The sequence below is a fragment of the Syngnathus typhle genome, linkage group LG5 (genome assembly GCF_033458585.1).
Source record: "Syngnathus typhle isolate RoL2023-S1 ecotype Sweden linkage group LG5, RoL_Styp_1.0, whole genome shotgun sequence".
NCBI lineage: Eukaryota > Metazoa > Chordata > Actinopteri > Syngnathiformes > Syngnathidae > Syngnathus > Syngnathus typhle.
Window position 1 is genome coordinate 17,626,855 of NC_083742.1, and position 19,168 is coordinate 17,646,022.

The following is a 19,168-nucleotide window of genomic DNA, read 5'->3' on the forward strand; positions in this document are numbered from 1 at the left end:
TTATATTTAAAAGCTTGACCCGGCAGAGAAACCCAAACAACTGTCTGTGCTAATATTAGACTCGTGCGCGCCTGTGGGGGACCTGCACATATTACCGGTGTAGGGTGGGGGCATTATTCCATCGCAAGATTGACACATTTGTCTGCAGTTGGTCGGGGGAAAATATCAGTTACCACCCTTTTAATTGGAAGGACGGATGTCCGATAAAACTTCAAAGCACCTTGAAACACGAATATTATTATTATTATTATTATCATTATTATTATCATCATCATTATCATCATTATTATTATTATTATTATGATCATTGTTGGTATAAACATAAACATAATATAATAAAATACATGCATCCATATTGTTCTCTTAGTGCCGGAGAAAGTTGCATGTCACCTGACTGCATGGAGCGAAAGAACTTTGGTAAGAGAAGAAGAAAGAGGAGAAGAAGAAAAAACATCTCCCCACCCCCACGGCAAAAGGGAGACCGCCCACCAGAGACAGTCAACCCGAGACCCCTTATAGATTTAAAAAGAGAGGCTGCATTCTCAGACTGACACTTATTCAACAGTGCTACCTTAAGCAGATTACTTTTTTTTTTTGCGCTGCCTCGCAGGGTCAAAACAGGCGCTTTCGTGTTGCCGCCGCTGCTGCTGCTTCTGCTTCTCCTCCTCCTTCTTCTTCTCCTCTTTCTCCTCTCTTTCCACTTTGCCTTCTTCCTCCATCATGTTTGGGATGCTGAAAGATCACCTCCAACCGGGCTTTTTTTGCTTCTTCGTGTGGTTCTGCCACCTCATGGAGCATCAGAAAGTTCAAGGTAAGCCATGCTCATCTTTTATAAACTTTTCTGTCCTACTCTCAACACACAGAGAGGTTCACACGCACTGGCAACTTTTGTACATTTTTTTGGGGGGGCTGAGGTAAAATAGTGCGTAAAACAGGTGCCGTTTGCATGCATGAGACAAATGAGATGACACGTTTTCTGTTGTTTGGACCAAGTTGTGCTAAACTTGTGAAGGCTATTTTTGTGGAGTCTCTGTCTTTGTGTTAGTCTATTTCGATTTCCTGTAATTAACTGTCTTTTGGCTTGAATAATGGAACAACGTCCGTGTCTGCTTATGCTTAACATTTGGTGTAAAAAATAGAAAAGCGTGTTCGGCGCGTCATTGCGCACCGCTGCTGCTACTTATTGTGGCGCTTTAGTGCTGCATGTCTAGACGCTCCGCGGCTGTGGGAATTAGGAACAGCCTCTTTTCTTTTTTTTTTTTTTCTCCCCCGTGTGCTCGCTCGCATTGTACGCGCTGTCACTCACACGCACGCACGGAAACGAGTGCTGAAAATGCGCGGGGCAAAGCGGCCGGCCGGGATTGCTTGCTTGCGCGCGCCCGAATGGCAACTTTTGATTTGGTTTCGTTTGGTTTCCAGCTGGCAACTGCTGGTTGCAGCAGGGCAAAAACGGCCGCTGCCAGGTGCTCTACATGCCCGGGATGAGCAGGGAGGAGTGCTGCAGGAGCGGGAGACTGGGCACGTCGTGGACCGAAGAGGACGTGCCCAACAGCACGCTGTTCAAGTGGATGATCTTCAACGGCGGAGCCCCCAATTGCATACCTTGCAAAGGTGGAGGTGCACTCATTTTCCTTTGGTTTACACCATTATTACGCATGCGCATTTTCTTCTTGTAAGCAAGCCTGTGCGTAATGGTTGTCGCGCGCGGCGCGACATGTAACTGACTTGATTCCGCTCCCCCTCCCAACCCGCTGCGCAATAGAGTCGTGCGATAACGTGGACTGCGGACCGGGCAAGAGGTGCAAGATGAACAGGAGAAGTAAGCCGCGATGCGTTTGCGCGCCAGACTGCTCCAATGTCACGTGGAAGGGACCCGTGTGCGGCTCGGACGGGAAAACCTACAAGGACGAGTGCGCACTGCTCAAGGCCAAATGCAAAGCGCACCCCGACCTGGATGTGCAATACCAGGGAAAATGCAAAAGTCAGTCACTTCCCCTTCTCTATCAGTCTGTCTGGATGGATGGATTGAATGCACTTAATAGCTCTAGCACTATCTCCTTTCTGTCTATTGTCTATTTATCTCCGTCACTGTCGAGCGGAATCCTGGAATATCAGAAAGCTTTTTTTTTGTTCAGGAAATATAAACAAACCAACATATATTTTAAGTTATGAAACATTTTATCCTTATTTTATTTCCATCACTTCAGGAGTGCTCTTGCTGTTTTGTCGACTCATTGTCAAAATTTGTCATTGAACATGTCAGTGCGGTCAACTTGACAAGTCATTAGGAATGGAGGGATGTTCAGACAGGCAGATACAAAAAGTGAGGACTGATGGTATTGATTGGCAACAAAGATCAATTTGATCAAATTTGGGCATCGGAGGTTTCCGCCCGACATGGTGGAATGGCTCGCCATTGGCGTAACACTGGTCCGTCTTGCAGAAACGTGCCGTGACGTGCTGTGCCCCGGAAGCTCCACCTGCGTGGTGGACCAGACCAACAACGCCTATTGTGTGACGTGTAATCGGATCTGCCCCGAGGTGACGTCCCCCGAGCAGTACTTGTGCGGCAACGACGGCATCGTATACGCCAGCGCCTGCCACTTGAGGCGGGCCACCTGCCTCCTGGGCCGCTCCATCGGGGTGGCTTACGAGGGCAAATGCATCAGTGAGTTCTCACTTCCACACACACACACACACCCGAGCCACCTCCCCGAATGAGTGTTTATTGCTGCCAACATTCCATGCTAGATGGAGAGTGTTTACTCAAGAAATGATGGACATTTGATTATTTCCTGATGTTGGCAGCACTTCCCCTTATGGGGGCGTGGGGAGGAGCAGCAAAGCGCAGTGCATGGGGGAGCTAAGTCAACCAAGTCCAAACGTTTCCTTACTGTGCTGAAGGACTATTTTTTTTTGTAGGTATCTGTAATTCATTTGACCGTTATTTTTTCGGGCAACATTTTACAGTGTATTATGTTGCAGACTGAGCAGCAATCAGTGCGATAAACCGTAACCATATATATATATATAGTTGTTGTAGTTGTTCCCCACCAACGCACTTTAAACACAAAACACACATTGCAAGTGTGTTTGGGCACAATTCAAGAGCAACAACAAAAGAGCCTTGCACAATCACAAACTGTGTACGTACGTCTGATTATTTGATTGCTGTACATATTTGTCAGTAAAAAAAAAAAAAAAAAACACTACTGATACTACTTCGGTATTTGAGTTCATTTCAGATTCTCTACTTAAAAAAAGTCTACTTTTACCAAGCTATTTTTCCCCACAATTAACTGGAGCCTTCTTTTACATAATGTGAGTGCTTCTGCCCCCTGTGGTCAGGGGTGGCATTGCATAAAATGTTCAAACGTCCAATCCAAGCACAAAACAGCGTAGCCCTGTCTCCCTAACCCCACTGACTCTTTTGTGTGCCTTCAGAGGCCAAGTCTTGCCAGGACATCCAGTGCGGCGGGGGTAAGAAGTGTCTCTGGGACGCCCGCATGAGCCGAGGACGCTGCTCTCTGTGCGAAGACACGTGTCCCGAGAGCCGGACGGACGAGGCGGTATGCGCCAGCGACAACACCACCTACCCCAGCGAATGCACCATGAAACAGGCCGCCTGCTCCGAGGGGGTGCTGCTGGAGGTCAAGCACTCGGGATCTTGCAACTGTAAGTAAATATGACAAAGCCGCCCCCCCCCCCCCCTCCAAGGAAAAAATGACAATATTCCGCATTGCTTAAAAGACCCCCTTGCCCCCTTTCCTTTCCTTTCCTTTCCTTTCCTTTCCTTTCCTTTCCTTTCCTTTCCTTTCCTTTCCTTTCCTTTCCTTTCCTTTCCTTTCCTTTCCTTTCCTTTCCTTTCCTTTCCTTTCCTTTCCTTTCCTTTCCTTTCCTTTCCTTTCCTTTCCTTTCCTTTCCCTTCCTTTCCCTTCCTTTCCCTTCCCTTCCTTGAATTCCCGCCCCAGACACACCACCAAGCGCAGCTTTGGCAAGGAGAACGGACTCGGAATGGAATGGACTTGCATGATGTTGTCTTTTTGTTTTTGAACCCCGCCCCCCTCCCCCTCCATGTAATTCCTCCGCAAAGTATTGCAACAGAGAGACTAATTCAGTACGAGTGAGGTGGGAGTTTGCAGTGGAGCAATCGTCATATGTTCATATTCACATTCACATTCACATGATGAGTATATTTTGCCTTAAATCTCATTCAAGCATTGGAGCGATTCCGTCACAAAGCAAGATAGGGGTGGCCATTTAGCTGGAACTCCTGTTTCCATGCCAGCGTTGTACTGGGCAGAATCATTCTGCACACCATTCATCCGTTTGCTAGAGTGCTTGGCTTTCATTGGTGTTCAGCTGGAGTCTATCCCAGCTAACTTTGGGGCGAGCCGCCAGGTGCACAGAGGACCTATTCACCTATTTGCCCTTTTTTTTCTTCAATATGGGGTGAAGGGGAGCCAAAACCTGTTTTTTGTGAAAAATTCATAATGGAGGTTCCTGAGTGTTTTTTTTTTATTATTTTATTATTTGGGTTTAAAATTGGTGTCAATTACACTGGTCAACAAATTTTTTCTTTTTTTTTTTGGAGATGCAAGTAAACTTTTATCGACGGATTTTTGCGCTGATTTCAAATGTGCCCTGGTCAAACAAAAAAAATGAAAATGTCTCAAAAAACCTGATGTGTTGCAGGGAGTAGACATTTTTGAAATCAGCGTCCAGCATACACAAAGCCACCGCGGTCTTGATTAAAATTTGTTGTTGACCAGTGTTACACACTTTATTGGCTCGGTCCCCTTCCGTCCACTGTACCTCGGACGAGTCGCATTCACACTTGGACAATTTTGACACGCACGGTTTTTGGAATGTGGGAGTGACTTTGTGGTCAGTTACAATTGCGGCACACAAATAGCAAAACGATCAGTCACATTTTCTCCCGTGGGCAATTTGGAGTCGTTCATAAAGCGAACATGCATGATTTTGGAATCTAGAATGACTTTGGGCGAGCAAACATGTAGTGCATTCTATTTTGTCACTACACAAGAACAACAAGCCATCAATGTTTTTATTTGTTTTATTTTGCTAGTTGTAAATTCACTCAATCACCTTACTCGTGTATTTGTGTGTTTTCTGTTGACTTTTTCTATAAATATGTTTTCTTTTGGTTGGCTGTAAATGAATCATTTCCAATGTCTCTTGTGAATATGTCACGGACGCTTGATGGCGATTGTAACATTGGTGTCGTGATAGGTCAAGACGAACGGCCAATTTGAACCTTGTAGACTATTTAGCTATCTGTGGAGCAGACAGCATTTGTCGGGGAGGTGGTGGTGGGGGGTGGTTGAGGGTGGCCGTGCTAGAGGTTAAGCGCTGTTGAAATTGAGCAAGAGCCCTGAAGGAAGTATCGCATTTACATTCCATGTTACTCCACTCAAAAGAATGTCTCATTGTTAGGTTCCCGTGCTATGACACCCGAGGGACCAACTTTACGATCACCTCATGGGCTGAATATTTCTCAATGTGATATTTGACATAGGAAGCTAACCCGTGTCCTCCTTTCACTGTAAAAGAAAAAAAAATAATCATTGTCGTTGCTGTTCTCCACGGAATGTGATATATCATGTCTGAATGTTTGGATTGACAAGGGACTGCCTGGGTTTTTTTTTCGGGTTTTTTTTCTAAATACTGTCACCCTTGCTTTGCTTTGTTTTTTGTATTGTGTGTCCAAAATGTAAAAAAAAAAAAAAAAGTCAAATACCTCAGAGTCGTGTTGCGGACGTTTAAGCTGCTTGCCGAGGCCCGACTTGTGACGCCTTCTCCGCTCTGCAACATACAGAGAAGAAAAGCATTTTTTTTCCACACATCCACCCCAATCCACTGGACCCCAGACCCTCCGCCCCCCCCCCCCCCCCAGCCCCCCCGACACCTTCCCTCCACCTTTTCAGACTCTGACTTTTGATATGTTGTGGTCCGTATTCATACAACAGCTATATTCCTTCATGTAGCCATCAGAGAAGAGCACGAGGAGGAGGAGGAGGATGATGATGATGATGATGAAGACTACAAGGCCTATGTGCGTTTATCTTCAATACTGGATGGATAGTCCCCCCCCCCCCCCCAATTGCCCCCCACCTCCACACACACGTTCGCTCATGCCAGTCCCAAGGAACCACGTCCTTACTGTACATGACGTGTATGCTTATTTATTTCGAAACAAAAAGGAAGTATAAATATAGTCCAGTCTGCTAGATGTTTATTTATACTTTTTTTCGCGTTTTCTTATTTATACATTTACAATGTCAGGCTTAGAATCTACCACTCATTTTCTCCCTTTTTTGTTGTCATCACGCTTTTTTTCTTTTCTTTTTTTTATTATCATGAAGAAATATATTTGTCCAAAGAAACAGTGTTATTTATTTGTCACGTTACCATGTAAGTATGAGTCCTTGACAAATGCTGTAAATTGCATTCCGCTTTCATTCAACTGTAAAAAGACAAAAGAAAGAAAGAGTAAGAAAATCTGCTTGCTACTGTCAAATCTCTATCACAGATGTTTATGTCACACCTACGTAAATGCATGTTTAGGCTGTGTGTTTATTTATTGGGAATATATCAACTTTTTTTAATGTACAGATGTGTTTCTGGTTTGTTTACAGATCATTATAATAACTGACCAAAGGGAGTCTCTCAATGTTTTTTTAAACAGATGCAATTCAGCAGTAATTACAAATGGAAGAGAAAAAGAAAAAAGAGCCATTTGATTTTTTTTTCCCTCCTGTTTTCTAGTTGACTTTTAGGCCTTTTGCTTTGTCAGCGCTCTACGATAGCATTTATATTGTCGCATTGGAACAACAAGAGGTACATTTGGGATGATACTTGACGACTTTGGAAATTAACATTTGTCTGCTGTTGTCTTTCCCCCATCTTGCTCTTGCAGAGCTCCGATAAGATTAGCCAGCATTTTATTGCAGTATTCAATACAATATCACACTTTCTTTCTTTCTTTTTCTCAGATTGCTTTTTTTATTTTCAAGCATCAGCAAGAGAAATACAAAATTCTGTTATGAATATACTATAGTTTTGTATTTTTTATGTAAATGTCATATATATGTACATACAAAAATGTTTGAGGGTATTTGTACAGCTATGAAGAGTAAATCAATAAAAGTTTTTTTTTCCTTATACATATTTCTGACTGTTTCCTGTGGAAATGATAAAAAATTGATTGATGATAAAAAAGAAAAAGAGCAGCACATATGAGGCATATGACAACAAGCTCGGTTTCAAATTACTCACATTAGCGATAAGTTTCAAGCCTGTTAATTAAACTGGTATTCAAATAGAATTGAACTCTATTTATTAAATATTAATTGTAAATGTTTAACGTAGCATTTATTTTCTTTCATGATATTTGTTTCCCAATGCCTGGGTATCTGTAAAAGGGTTGCAGTCTCAAATCAATTATTCATAAAACCACAGCCCAAAAAAACGATATTAAATGCCCATGTGAAAACTTTGTCTGGATTGACATGTCTGGACACGAATGGGTCAAATCCTCACTGTCATGCTCGTGTTCGCCTTCCGTCCGAACTGTTTTGTCCTACCGCGGCTGCCGTCTGTTCTTGATGACAACAAACATGGCGACCTCAATGTCACTTTTGGGACTGGGACGTCTTTCTGTGATTAACGCTGCTTCTAAAGTGTTCCTGAAACCCCTTAGGTAAATATTACATCATTTGTGTTCTCCCTTTATTCTCATTTGCCCGGCCGTGGAGTAATTTTGGAAAAAATGCAACGAACGAAGCGCGCAGATCGTGCGGCTAGCATTTCACTGGCTAAACATACCCTACGTTTACGCACAACAAAATGAAGAATAGTTAATAGTTGAAAGCTGAAATTGCGTTTTTCACTATTTAGATGATTATTTTAGGGCAAAAAAAAAAGCATTGCACACGCCCTTTAAACATTCGCCTAGCCGGCTAACTAGCCAAAACTAGCTGCAGTCACAAATAACGCACACCAGTAAAATTGAGTGCCACAAGCAAAGAATTTCTTTCACTTCTTTCGTTAAATTTAATGCCATAAATGGCAGATGACACCCAGAGATGTGAACAATTACTGTGGTACTACCGTATTTTACTATTTATTTAATATCAAATCTGTAGGAATTTTAATTTTTTTGTACAGTGCACGCTTTCACGGATCTTCATACCTTGTTTTATCTGTCTTGCAGTTTGTACTTTTTTATTTTATTTGTTCTAAGGGATGCCTAGTAACCACAGGCAAAGGGACTGCTGTAGAAAACTAGCTTTTCGGCAAACATTCATCAAAAATGTTCATTAATATATATTGTCTTTTCAAAGAGTTGAAACAGAATAATGTAACTCAAAGAAAGTAAAAGAAACGTAGCCCAAAGCAGTCGTGGTAACTACTGAGTAAGTTCCCTTTCAAAACTAGGGTTAAGGTTTCAAAGTGTAATTTCAAATATAACAAAAATCTGCTTTCCAACCTAGGGTTAGGGTTTTGAATTAAGGTTTTAAACTCGGGTGTGGGTTTCGTTGAAACTAAAGTTAGGGTTTCAAAATAGGGTTATATTAGGCTTGCCAATCAAAGTTAGGGTTTTAAACTGGGGCTTAGTGTCAGGGTTATGGATTAATGTGTCGAAATCATTAGTAATTAGATTAATCCCAGATTTTGGAAAAAAAATGCTGCTGGAAAGCAAAATAAAGCAACATTTCCATCGGAAAAAAAAAAGTGTTTTGATGGGGTCAAGTTTTTGAATTGAACAACTGAAATCAATTTTTGCAAGGTGTCGACGCCATAGTATGGGACCATCCCGCTATCGACGGCAAAGTTTTTGTGGTTGTACAGTCCAATGTCACTCTGGAGGCACATTGACAAAGGGCTACACAGTCCATCCTTGCCGGACAGTTGACCCCAGTTAACACAAAGCACGTCTTGTCATTAGGATGAGAGCCACACTCGGCCAGAAATTCACCAGACAGAAGTAATAGTTGGCGGGGAGGCGAGGCGAGGCGAGGGGAGGGGATTCCCACCTCGCCGCTTCATTTTCCGACTGAGATGGCCCAACTTGCATAATTGTCACTTTGATGTACTATTTCTTTTTTTGATTGATTTGATTTTTCTCCGCCTTTTTTTTTGCTTCGATTCACCAGCACGTCGGCACAGAGGCTGGCAGAGGGAGCCGGACGAGACACGCAGCTCATCACAGTCGATGAGAAACTGGTAAGGATTCCGTCGTCCAAATGGACGGTTTGTCTCATGCGCACACAATGCTTGGATCAGAGGCCTGAACAATTACGCTTTTGTGGAAGAAAATGTTACAAACCCTTGGAGTCGCCTGCCAAATTGACCCTGGAATCAGTCAAAGTGGAAACTGTGAAAGGATGGCAAGCAAGTGCAATGATGATTATGATGCAGAAATTTGTGCTGCTGATTAGATTCCAGTCCCCAAGGTGAAAACTGCAAGGTCAGACGTTTTAAACACTAGTCTGCTGTCCATTTCTATGTACCTTACAGTCGAACTTTGACCCCGTTTGGTCCTTCTCTGTGCTAAACTTGCAATCTTCCCATTCCGGATGGCTCATTTATTCGCCATGGACTTGCTCATATTTTCCATCTTAATTTAATCTTGTAAAAACATCCCCCACGCAATGGGTCTTCAGGGGCTTTGTTCATACTTTTCATATGAAGTAGTGCAGTTGTTTGTAAAACCCACAGCGATACAAGTGATTTGTAAAAAAAAAAAAAAAAAAAAGCAGAATCTTTTGAAATGCCGTGGAACCTCAAAAGCCACACGAGGGACTGCAGCCAGTTTAAAGGGTTTCTTCTGTGGGAGTTTGACTTTTTCTTTGGCTTTTATTGCGACATCTAAATGGATCCTTTTGCAGTGGGCTCTTTCTTTTTTTCAGAGCTAAAATGCTGTGTCAAAATATGACTATGTTTCCATTCTTTCTTTAAAGAAAGTGTCAAATTGGTTTTGGACAAGTTCGAGGTCTCCCGTCATCCTACTGCCATGAAAAGACAAGTGAGATAAACGATACCAAATAGGAAGTTTGGCAAGAATGGCCAGCCGAGTCTGTTTTGGTCTTGTTTTGGGGCTTTGCCGGGTTGGGGTGGGGTGGGGTGGGGGGGCTTGGTGCTGTGTGTGGGCAGCGTCGGTGCATGTGCTTTTGTCCCTCACCAAAGCTGACCAGACAAACCTTTGGCTGAGTGGAGTGTCTGTCTCGGTCCTCTCAGTGGGGGCTACAGCGGAGAAGAGGGAAAGGAAAAGAAAAAATCAGGGCCTCAAAAATGAGGTGGGGGTGAAAGAAAAGAAGCTTGGAAAAAGATTGCGAGACACCCTGAGACTGGCAAAAAAAAAAAAAAAAAGACAGTGGCCACTTCACACAGAGGTCCCTTTGTGGCCCGGGAAAAAGTCCAACACTGGCTCAGACGGGCCCAAAAGAGAGGCCCTCAGCTGTTCACAGTACAGTCAGCCGTGCCCCCGTCCGTCTCACATGGGACAGCGCTCTGTCTTTTGGACACTATGTCATCAAGCTAGTCATTCATCCGGACGTCAATAAGTGCCAATCGGCGAGAGGTTATGTGGGGTTTGCACGCGCTCCCCCGAGGAGAAAGCGCCAGCCGTTCTGAATAACCTCACGCCGATGAGCTTTTTTTGATGCGGCGCCAAAAAGTCTGAGTCTTTGGGCGACATTGGGTATCTTGCCCATCGATCCCCAAACGAAACAATGCTTGCAGGAACTTGCGTCTGCACTTTTCTCCATTACAGATAGATTGGGGAAGGGCAGGGGAGGCTAGTCTGAGCTTCCAAAGCATAAACCTGTTATTTAAAAAAAAAAAAGTCTGAAGCCTTCAAAATTGTGAGGTCCTTTCAGATTTTGTTCTCAAACAGATTGCTCCCCCCAGATCTTCATCTGTTTTTCATCGCCAACTCAAACCGTATTGTCACTGGTTTATGAAAGACATGTGTCTATACACACACACACACACACACACAAGTCACATTCTTGCGGAAACTGTACCGTGAGATTCATCGCACAGCATCAACCGCGCAACTATCATTCATTTGTCTGATCATCAACTTTGCAACAAAAAAAAAAAAAGCCCGATCCCAACCCGGAGGGGAGAAATCGGGAGAAAATCTATGCCGAGAGACTGAAAGAACTACAGAATGACACTAACAAGCCTGAATGCTCCAAATTTTGCCATGTCTCTGAGCACATTGTGAAAAAAAGCGCCTCAATTGAGAAGCAAAGAAAAAAAAAAAAAAGCCCTGCGTGACGGAGCCCCAGCGCTGGCCCAGAGCCTGGCCCGGCCCGGCCCGTTTTTGTTTGTAATTACTGTTTGATTAAGCATGCTGGGCAGCTCTGCTGGGCAGCTCCCAGCGTCCGGCTGGCAGGCCACTGATACGCGGCTCGACACGAAACGTCTGCGACCTCCCTTACTCCTTTCTCGCCCTTTGGCAGAAATGGTTTACGCGGCCCGTCTTGGAAAATAAGCGCTAATCCAATGGCGATATGTTAGCCGCGGGCAGGGCAAGCGCGTTCCCGCTCCTCACATAAAGACAACACCATCATCTTAAAAGCGCTCGTGAAGCCTCGTTATGGACTTCTCCAAAGGCACTCGGGTTTTACAAGAGAGACCAGACGCGTTATTGGCCAGCGGGGAATCGAGACGGGAAGCAAAGAGAGGACGTACGCTGAAGCGTGAAACCAGCCCACCCTGTTTAATGCTGAGCACGGCGCATCTTCTAATTGGCAAATATTTGCTTTTTTCTTCATTTAAAGCAAAAGTGTCCAACTCATTTTTTGTGGCGGCCCACATTTGAGTTACAGTTTCCCCTCGATGAAATGAATGGGTGTGGATATTATCACATCCAACAATTGTCCAGCAATTTTCCAATTTATTTTGAAATTGGGATTAAAACAATCCAATATCTCACTGTTATTAAAAGAAAAGACAATCTAGAGTTTGGGCATTTTAACAAGAAACATCGAGTTGACACTCGGGTTTTTGCCGGCCACATAAAATGATGCGGTGGGCCGGATCTGGCCCCCTGGCCTTGACTTTGACATCTGTGTCCCATCTGAGCGACAGATTTGCGGGCCTTATCCTAAAGATGTGGCCGTTTCAGTAATTGTTTTGAATGTCCATCTTAACCGTCTCGAGTTGGACAGACATACATTTTTTTTCCCCCAAAAGCTAATGCATTAACCAATACTTAATTAAGCCAGGAAGTGGACATGGATGTGGCAGTTAAAGCTTGTGTTATTCAAACGGGAGCTCCATGTCTTACGAACAAAATGACAAGAAAATATGTTGTCAGAATCAGCATAAAGTGCCCGCAGGCGCGCTATATTTAGCCCAACCGGTGTAAGTCTGCACGACAGGGGTGTATCTTCTCCAAGCCTCAGACAGCGAGCACGTTTGCGACGCCGGTGTCAAGCCCACGGCCGCCGCCTCCCACCCCCTGGTTGCCGCCCCAGACAACTCAAGTGGTGTTTTGTCTGCTGGGCCTCTCGAAAGGCACGTGAAATTAAAAAAAACGTCAGCTGTGTCCGGCGTCCGCAAATGTCGGATGTCTTTGAAAGGCGTCGGACAAGTGGCTTAATTATGCGTCTTCCACTAAATAGCACGTCATTCATCAACGCTCTCTTCCATAGAGAGGAGAAGGACTCTTCAGCGTTGTCGGCGTTGCACGCTAGTAGCTAAAGTTAGCGAACGTTGTGGCGAGAGAGAAAGAGCCAATAAAAAGCTTGCGTGAACATTCACAGGGTGCTTGGACACAATATGATGTTTTATTCGTAGAGCTTCTGGACTGATCCGCTTTGTTGGGAGACATTACTAAGTGACAAATATCCGCTTCAAAGGTATTCTTTTATTTATTTTTTTCCTACAAGTGCTAACAATAATGCGTCAACACCGGCGTTTGCAAATGTGGATCTTTTGGTAAAAATAGACAGCTCCAAGTCATTTCGATGTCAACTGGCAATACATATCTGTTGAAAAGAGCCCGCCCGTATGGGATGCAACAAAGCGGCCACAAAAGGAGCTAGCGCTTCCATCCTGACGGTATGCGTAATGTGAGATTGGAGATGACCCTCACGCCAGCTGCTTCTTGTTCTCTTGGCCACGCCTGTTCCCACACACACACACACACATGAGCCGGCAACCTGAGATTTGCTTCCACGCCCAATCCATAATTGGCACGCTTTTTACACTTCAAAGACGTTGCAGAGGTGGGAACCGGCCAAGGTTGTTGAGTGAGGCTCCGGGTCTGGCTTAAGGGTAAAGGTTTTTGGGCTTTGCGGTACGGATGTTTGCGCTACGATAGCCTGACCGTACGACCGACTGTTTTGGCTCCTGTCGTTTTGTCAAACGTGCGGGGTCCGTCGCTCGGACGCTCAATCAATGACTTTGTGTATTCATTGTGAAAATTCAAACTGAAGAGTTGTCCCAAAACAAATGAACAGGATTGATGTGGTATCGACACGAATCGTAAAGAATAGGGGTGTAAATCGCGGGTTTTGTCACGATACGATATAATATCGATATAAAGAACTGCGATACGATATTTGCCGATATCTTAAAGCCTGCTGCGATTCATTCACGATATATCGCGATATAATGCTCTACGATCGTTTTTTTTTTTTTTTTAATAAAAAAATATAGAACAATATCCTGATTTATAACAATTCATACGCAAAATCAACAAGGTACTGCAAACTCTTTATTTAGGAAATGACAAGAGTATTGTAGTATACAAATTGCTTACTTTAACACTGAACTTTGATGTCGTGTTTTTTCTTTAAATGTGCGGCGAGATTTGTGCTCCCTGAATATTTGATCACCGCATGGCAGGATTTACAAACTGCACGTGTCTTGTCCGTTGAGCCATCTTTTCTTTGGAATCCAAAGTGCTTCCAAACGAATGACTTGAAGCCTAAAGGGGAGCAAATTTCCTCGTCTTTTTGGACACTAGCCATAGCACCAGCCCAGGAGCCGCGGACTAGTTGTCGACTGCCCTTTCACGCGCGTGCTCTGCTCACAACACAACAACGCCGGGCGCACTGCTCCCGGAGAGAGGAAGCAAGCAACAATGAACTGGATTTCAAAATAAAGTCGCGTCTAATGTCCGAGGTCAAACACGGCGATATAAATCGATGTTTACCTTTAGCATCGATGCCAATAAATCGTAGAGCATTATATCGATTAATCGATGTATCGTTACACCCCTAGTAAAGAATGGTTTTGAACAAAAGTGCTAAAGACAAAAGAACAAGCACAACGCTCGCTGAGCTGAAGCCTGCCATGCTAACGTTGTCCCCGCACGTCCACCTCTTGGCGCCGTCGCACGCAGATGATTTTCTAATAATTGAGCCGTCAAGGAGCAACACAAACAGATGTGAATTTTCTTTTTAGGGTTTGTTTTAGGACTAAAATAATCCTCTTGTCGTCAATAGGCGCGAGGGGAGTATCGAGTGTTGGAAGGAGAAACACGAGGCTAAGCGAAGCAACAGTAAGAGCGCAGAGGACGCGGCGCTCCCAGGTCTTGGCCAAAACTCCGTGAGGTCCTTGGGTAGTAGCTCGCTCGTCCCCCTGGTATTTTCTGCCTTCATCCAACTTGGCCGCCCGTCATCTCAGATGAATTGTTTTCTTGGACGTCGTGAGGCCGAAATATTTTCGAGGCGTTTTTCTTTCCATTTACGTTTGCTGCAAAAAATCCTTAAAATGTCCCGAACTTATTTATCTATTTAAAAAAAAAAAAAAAAAAAACACTCAATCTGCAAATGAAATCAGCAAGAATGTTGAGAGCAGATAAAGTGGCTTTGAATTTCCAGCGTGTGGGAAAAGCATTGCGGGAAATGTGAAGTGTAAATCATGCAAACAATATGGCTGAAGGACACTTTGCGTCTGTCACGCATCGACAGTGTTTTGTTTTTTTTCTCTTGAATTCAGCCTCGATAAGCTTCCTCAGCTATGCCTCGATATCTACTCTTTTTAGAAGCAAACTCTGACAATCATGGTCATTAATGGCAGATTGAACGTAACCAATCAGGTTTAAAAGGAGGCCAAGGTTATCCAAGTGCAAAATAACAAAACGCTCCAGTGGACAGGAAGTCAGATTTGACTTGAAATGCCAAAATAAGGCCAAACATCTTTGATTTCATGCATGCTTAGAGCACTGAGAGAAAAAAGAAAAAAACACATTGTCACTTGACCAACACAAACATCCACGCAGCCAAATAGCGGCGGTTTACGCAAACGGCCCCTGCCGATCCCACCCGGAGCATTGAGGGTTACCGGCTTTCGGCGTTGTACTGGAGCCCCCCGTGCTCTTTATTTGACACGCGGCCCAGAGGTGTCACAAATAGCGACACGCTTTTACGTGACGGAGACTTTAGCGTGGCCGGCGCCCCCACCCGCTCTTAAGCTCTGCATTCTGTCTGCGCAGCCAGCCAGGTATTGTCGGACGGCCGGCCGGCCAACCAGCCAGTGAATAGTGTCAAACTCGATGCTTCTCATTTTGCTTCCTGTACGTGGCAGAAGAAAGAAAAAGTAGCCAGCCAGCCAGGGTGTTTTTCCTTTTGTAAAGGCTGCCGCCTAGTCCTCCTGGGAACGCAGCGCATTCCAGCCACGTCCGTATTGTGGCCCGCAGTGTGCCGGCCGGCCGGGCCGATAACCTCGTGAGTGCGAGCGAGCGTAGTCCCAGTCTAGACTGCTACCTGCTTACAGTGGCCCATAATGAGCTAAGAGCGTTTCCAGTGCCTCTGTTTTTCCCTTAAGTGTCTTTTGAGTGAGATGCGATTCAAGCGCCACTCAGCGTACTATTTTTCTTACGCTTGAATGGTGAAAGCTGAGTGTTGGCAAACTTCACACTCTTGCTGCTAGAGAAGATTTGTTATTGTCAGTTGAATGTCAAGAAAATGCATTCCTATTCCTAATTTTTACTTATTTTTTTTGTCAGGGAATTTGAATATCAACCACCCACACTAATGATGACGTATATTCCCGATCAGGATGTACATGCTCCGCCTATTTTTTTTTTTCTTTCAATCTATGTGGCCTTGCAAGGCTGCCCCACCCACCGCCAGATTATAGAACTGTACTCGTAGGCAAAGAGCGACACACGTACTCTCATGTCTGTATTATACTGCCCCCCCACCCCCCTGGTGGCCAAGGGGTGCACACCAGAAGGAGCAGCGCAATCCCCATTGAAGGGAAGGAAAAAACTTCTTTACATTCTATTGAATTGAGTAATTGCTGTTATGACATAAAAATATTCTGGAGTGCTGTTTTTCTTATTAAAAGAAATCTTTTTTTGGGGGGCGGGGAGAAACTGAAACAAATTAATGGCCTTTCCATTCATTTCGATGAGAAAAGATGATTTGAGGTCCCAGTGTGGTCTGTCAGAAAACCTTGTTCACTAATAACCTAATAATGTTACTGCTAAGAGACAAAAATAAATCACCCCCCACGCCCTTGTTAGAAAATCTTTTTGTCCAAAAAATGCCCCATGTGACTGCTGAGAAGCAAACCGTGGTATGTTCTTGGATCCTCGTCTTATCCACACACAATCGCTACTTAAATCCAGCCGACAGCAACGTTGTTTGGGTTTCTCCGACGGCTTCCCGACTTGCTTCAAAAAAAAAAAAAAAAAAAAACATTGGCGTCTTAATTTAGTTGCACTCTCACACTGTCTTGGGTGTTCTTGTGTCATCAGCCATCCGCCCGCCGCTTTCCCTTGGGGTGAAGAGAACATGTTTTTCTCTTCTGGGCGACACGCAGGAATTGTCAAGGTTAAGTAGACGGGGCAGACGGAAATAATTACCGAGCACTTGTGAATTCTTCTCCCTCTTTCAATGTGCACATTTTGTTTATGATTTCATTGAGCCAACCATGTTTAGCAGTTGAACCTGTCATTTCCAAGGCTTAAATAGCATTGGAAGCTCTTTTGCTGAAGCATAGACGGGCTTTTGTGTGTGGGGTTCATGCAAAGCGACCCCCACCGCCCCCCCCCCCCCCTTCTCTACAAATCAAGCGGCGGATGACAGACAATGATGAAAATTTGATTCTTTGAAGTTGTAATGGCCATTGAAAGGTGTAAAATTCTTCAATTGAAAGGGAAGGCCTCGGTCTTGGGTGGCTGGTGCCGACGTGATGGGAGGTTTGTCTGGGTTTTGTCGCCCGTTTCCCATCGCTTGTTTGCTAATTTTGTCAAGAATCGGAGGAGCCCCGTCCGTCCGTCCTGGATAGAGGTGGTGCAAAGGGTCTATCGGGGACACAGGTGGCTGGCTCTTGCAGCCGCCTACGGGCTTTTGTCCTCTGTTTAAAAGAATTTAATCCATCCCAAAAGGCTGAAGGCAACTTGGATTTCGCAACTGCTCTGGGAACGATAAATTATCCGTGCGAAGCGCTGATATTACCTTTGAATATGTGCTCCAATCAGAACCCATCAAACTTTTTTGAGTGTATAGTATAAAAGTGGAAATAAATATTACGGGATGCTTTGATTTACAAGGTACATTCTGCTCTTTTCTGACTTGGAGAGTTTACTTGGCGTTTTCTTGTTCCTTCTCGTGCACCTGCGGGCCAACTTTTTCGCAACCCCCCCCCCCCCCCCTGTTCCACATTGCAAATCTTTCATGCTCAAATGTTAGGAGAGAAAACAACATTCAACAAATTGAATGAAAACTCTTGGAATAGCGCAGTTTAGCCCATTGCCAAACAACTGTAGCAGATGTTGTTCAGCTCTACTAAATGTGTGTCACCATAATTCATGCCTCGGTTTATTTGAAGATTGTTTCCCCCCCCCCCCCCCAGGACATCACCGCTGTGACAGGGGTGCCGGAGGAGCACGTGAAGACACGCAAAGTTCACATCTTCGTGCCCGCCAAGACCGCAATGCAGTCGGGAGTCAACAGCACCAAAAAGTGGAAGATGGACTTTGACACCAGGGAACGTTGGGAGAACCCACTGATGGGCTGGGCCTCAAGGTAAGAATCGTTAACTTTGTGACTTTTGTCAAAAATATTCCGTATAAGTTTTTTTTTTTTTTTGTCTCCCCAGCGCTGATCCCTTATCCAACATGGTGCTCTCTTTCTCCTCCAAGGAAGACGCCATTGCCTTTGCTGAGAAAAATGGTAATTATGGTTTCGAATTTTCAACCACTTATGCAAAGAACCCAGAAATGTCCAATAAGGCATCTTTGACAAAATGTGAAGTTATTTTGAAAGTCAGACGATTGGCGGTGTGTGTTTGCGGTTCGGTGATAACAGCCAGGTCAGCCCAGGCCGGGCTACCGATGTCCACCTGACGCCTCCGACATCCTCGCCGACCGTCCGTCACTCACGCTGATGTTTGCCTTCCAGGTTGGAGCTACCACATCACCGACAAACGAACTCCAAAGCCTCGCGTCAAATCCTACGGAGCCAACTTCTCTTGGGATAAAAGGACCAGAAGGTCCGCTAAGTAAACTGGAGAGGCATCTGTTGGTCGCTGTGGCTTCGCTCCCATTGTCCCGCCCCGCCCTCAGCGGCGGTCCTGTACAATTGCTGTCAATAAATCACACATTCAAACCAAAACTGTGTCGTCATTCTCGCTTTCATTTTTCAAACATTCACCTCATTAGCGACTTCCTAATGTTTCACACTTGATTCATGAAGTGTGTGCAGTGTGAGGAGAACATATTCATACAATCAGAACCTGTTTAAACGCTGGAATAAATATATGTGTTGGCTAAACCTGCTGTGTTTTGTTCTCTGGGCGACATTTTCTTTCCATCTGTCTTTGACACGGTGATGTGAAGTAGTGATGTGCATTCCAGTTCTTTTAAGTTAACTGAATCTTTACAATCAGTTCACTCAAAAGATTCGTTCAAATGAATCGTTCAACGAATCATCCCCCCCCCCCCCACACACACATTGATCTTTTTTTTTTATATATAAACCAAATAATAAAAAATCATGGTCAAAGCTTCACGGAAAGTGAAAAGTGCCACACCCGCCCTCACCCCCACTTTCTGATTGGCTGTTTGATCTGTGACGTCACTCGGACACTCCATTAGGTACACCGCCAAATGTACCTAATAACAGGCCACTTTATGAGGGAAATATCATGGTCAAAGGTCACAGGTGTT

At 44.5% G+C, this 19,168-nt stretch overlaps 2 protein-coding genes and 1 long non-coding RNA gene across 5 annotated transcripts; all 3 read left to right on the top strand.

Annotated features, from left to right (window-relative positions):
* The first annotated feature begins 470 nt into the window (after window positions 1-470).
* Window positions 471-7,187, top strand: fsta (follistatin a). Of its 3 annotated transcripts, none has more exons than XM_061279226.1 (6): window positions 471-811; window positions 1,420-1,617; window positions 1,763-1,981; window positions 2,444-2,668; window positions 3,445-3,675; window positions 6,009-7,187. In XM_061279226.1, exons 1-6 carry the CDS (start codon window positions 721-723, stop codon window positions 6,104-6,106), a joined length of 1,062 nt encoding a protein of 353 aa, XP_061135210.1. In that variant the 5' UTR covers window positions 471-720; the 3' UTR covers window positions 6,107-7,187. The 3 variants fall into 3 exon arrangements, with proteins under 3 accessions (XP_061135210.1, XP_061135212.1, XP_061135211.1); XM_061279228.1 differs by lacking the exon at window positions 6,009-7,187 and adding an exon at window positions 3,972-5,763 and having other exon boundaries at window positions 480-811; XM_061279227.1 differs by having other exon boundaries at window positions 483-811; window positions 1,420-1,611.
* A 375-nt stretch (window positions 7,188-7,562) lies between these two features.
* On the top strand, window positions 7,563-18,614 carry ndufs4 (NADH:ubiquinone oxidoreductase subunit S4). The gene is made up of 5 exons (XM_061279279.1): window positions 7,563-7,723; window positions 9,180-9,249; window positions 17,854-18,026; window positions 18,100-18,173; window positions 18,402-18,614. Exons 1-5 carry the CDS (start codon window positions 7,629-7,631, stop codon window positions 18,503-18,505), a joined length of 516 nt encoding a protein of 171 aa, XP_061135263.1. The 5' UTR covers window positions 7,563-7,628; the 3' UTR covers window positions 18,506-18,614.
* Window positions 10,159-16,719, top strand: LOC133154522 (uncharacterized). The gene is made up of 2 exons (XR_009714485.1): window positions 10,159-13,317; window positions 14,493-16,719. It is a non-coding gene; the product is annotated as an uncharacterized LOC133154522 (long non-coding RNA).
* Window positions 18,615-19,168: the final 554 nt, after the last annotated feature.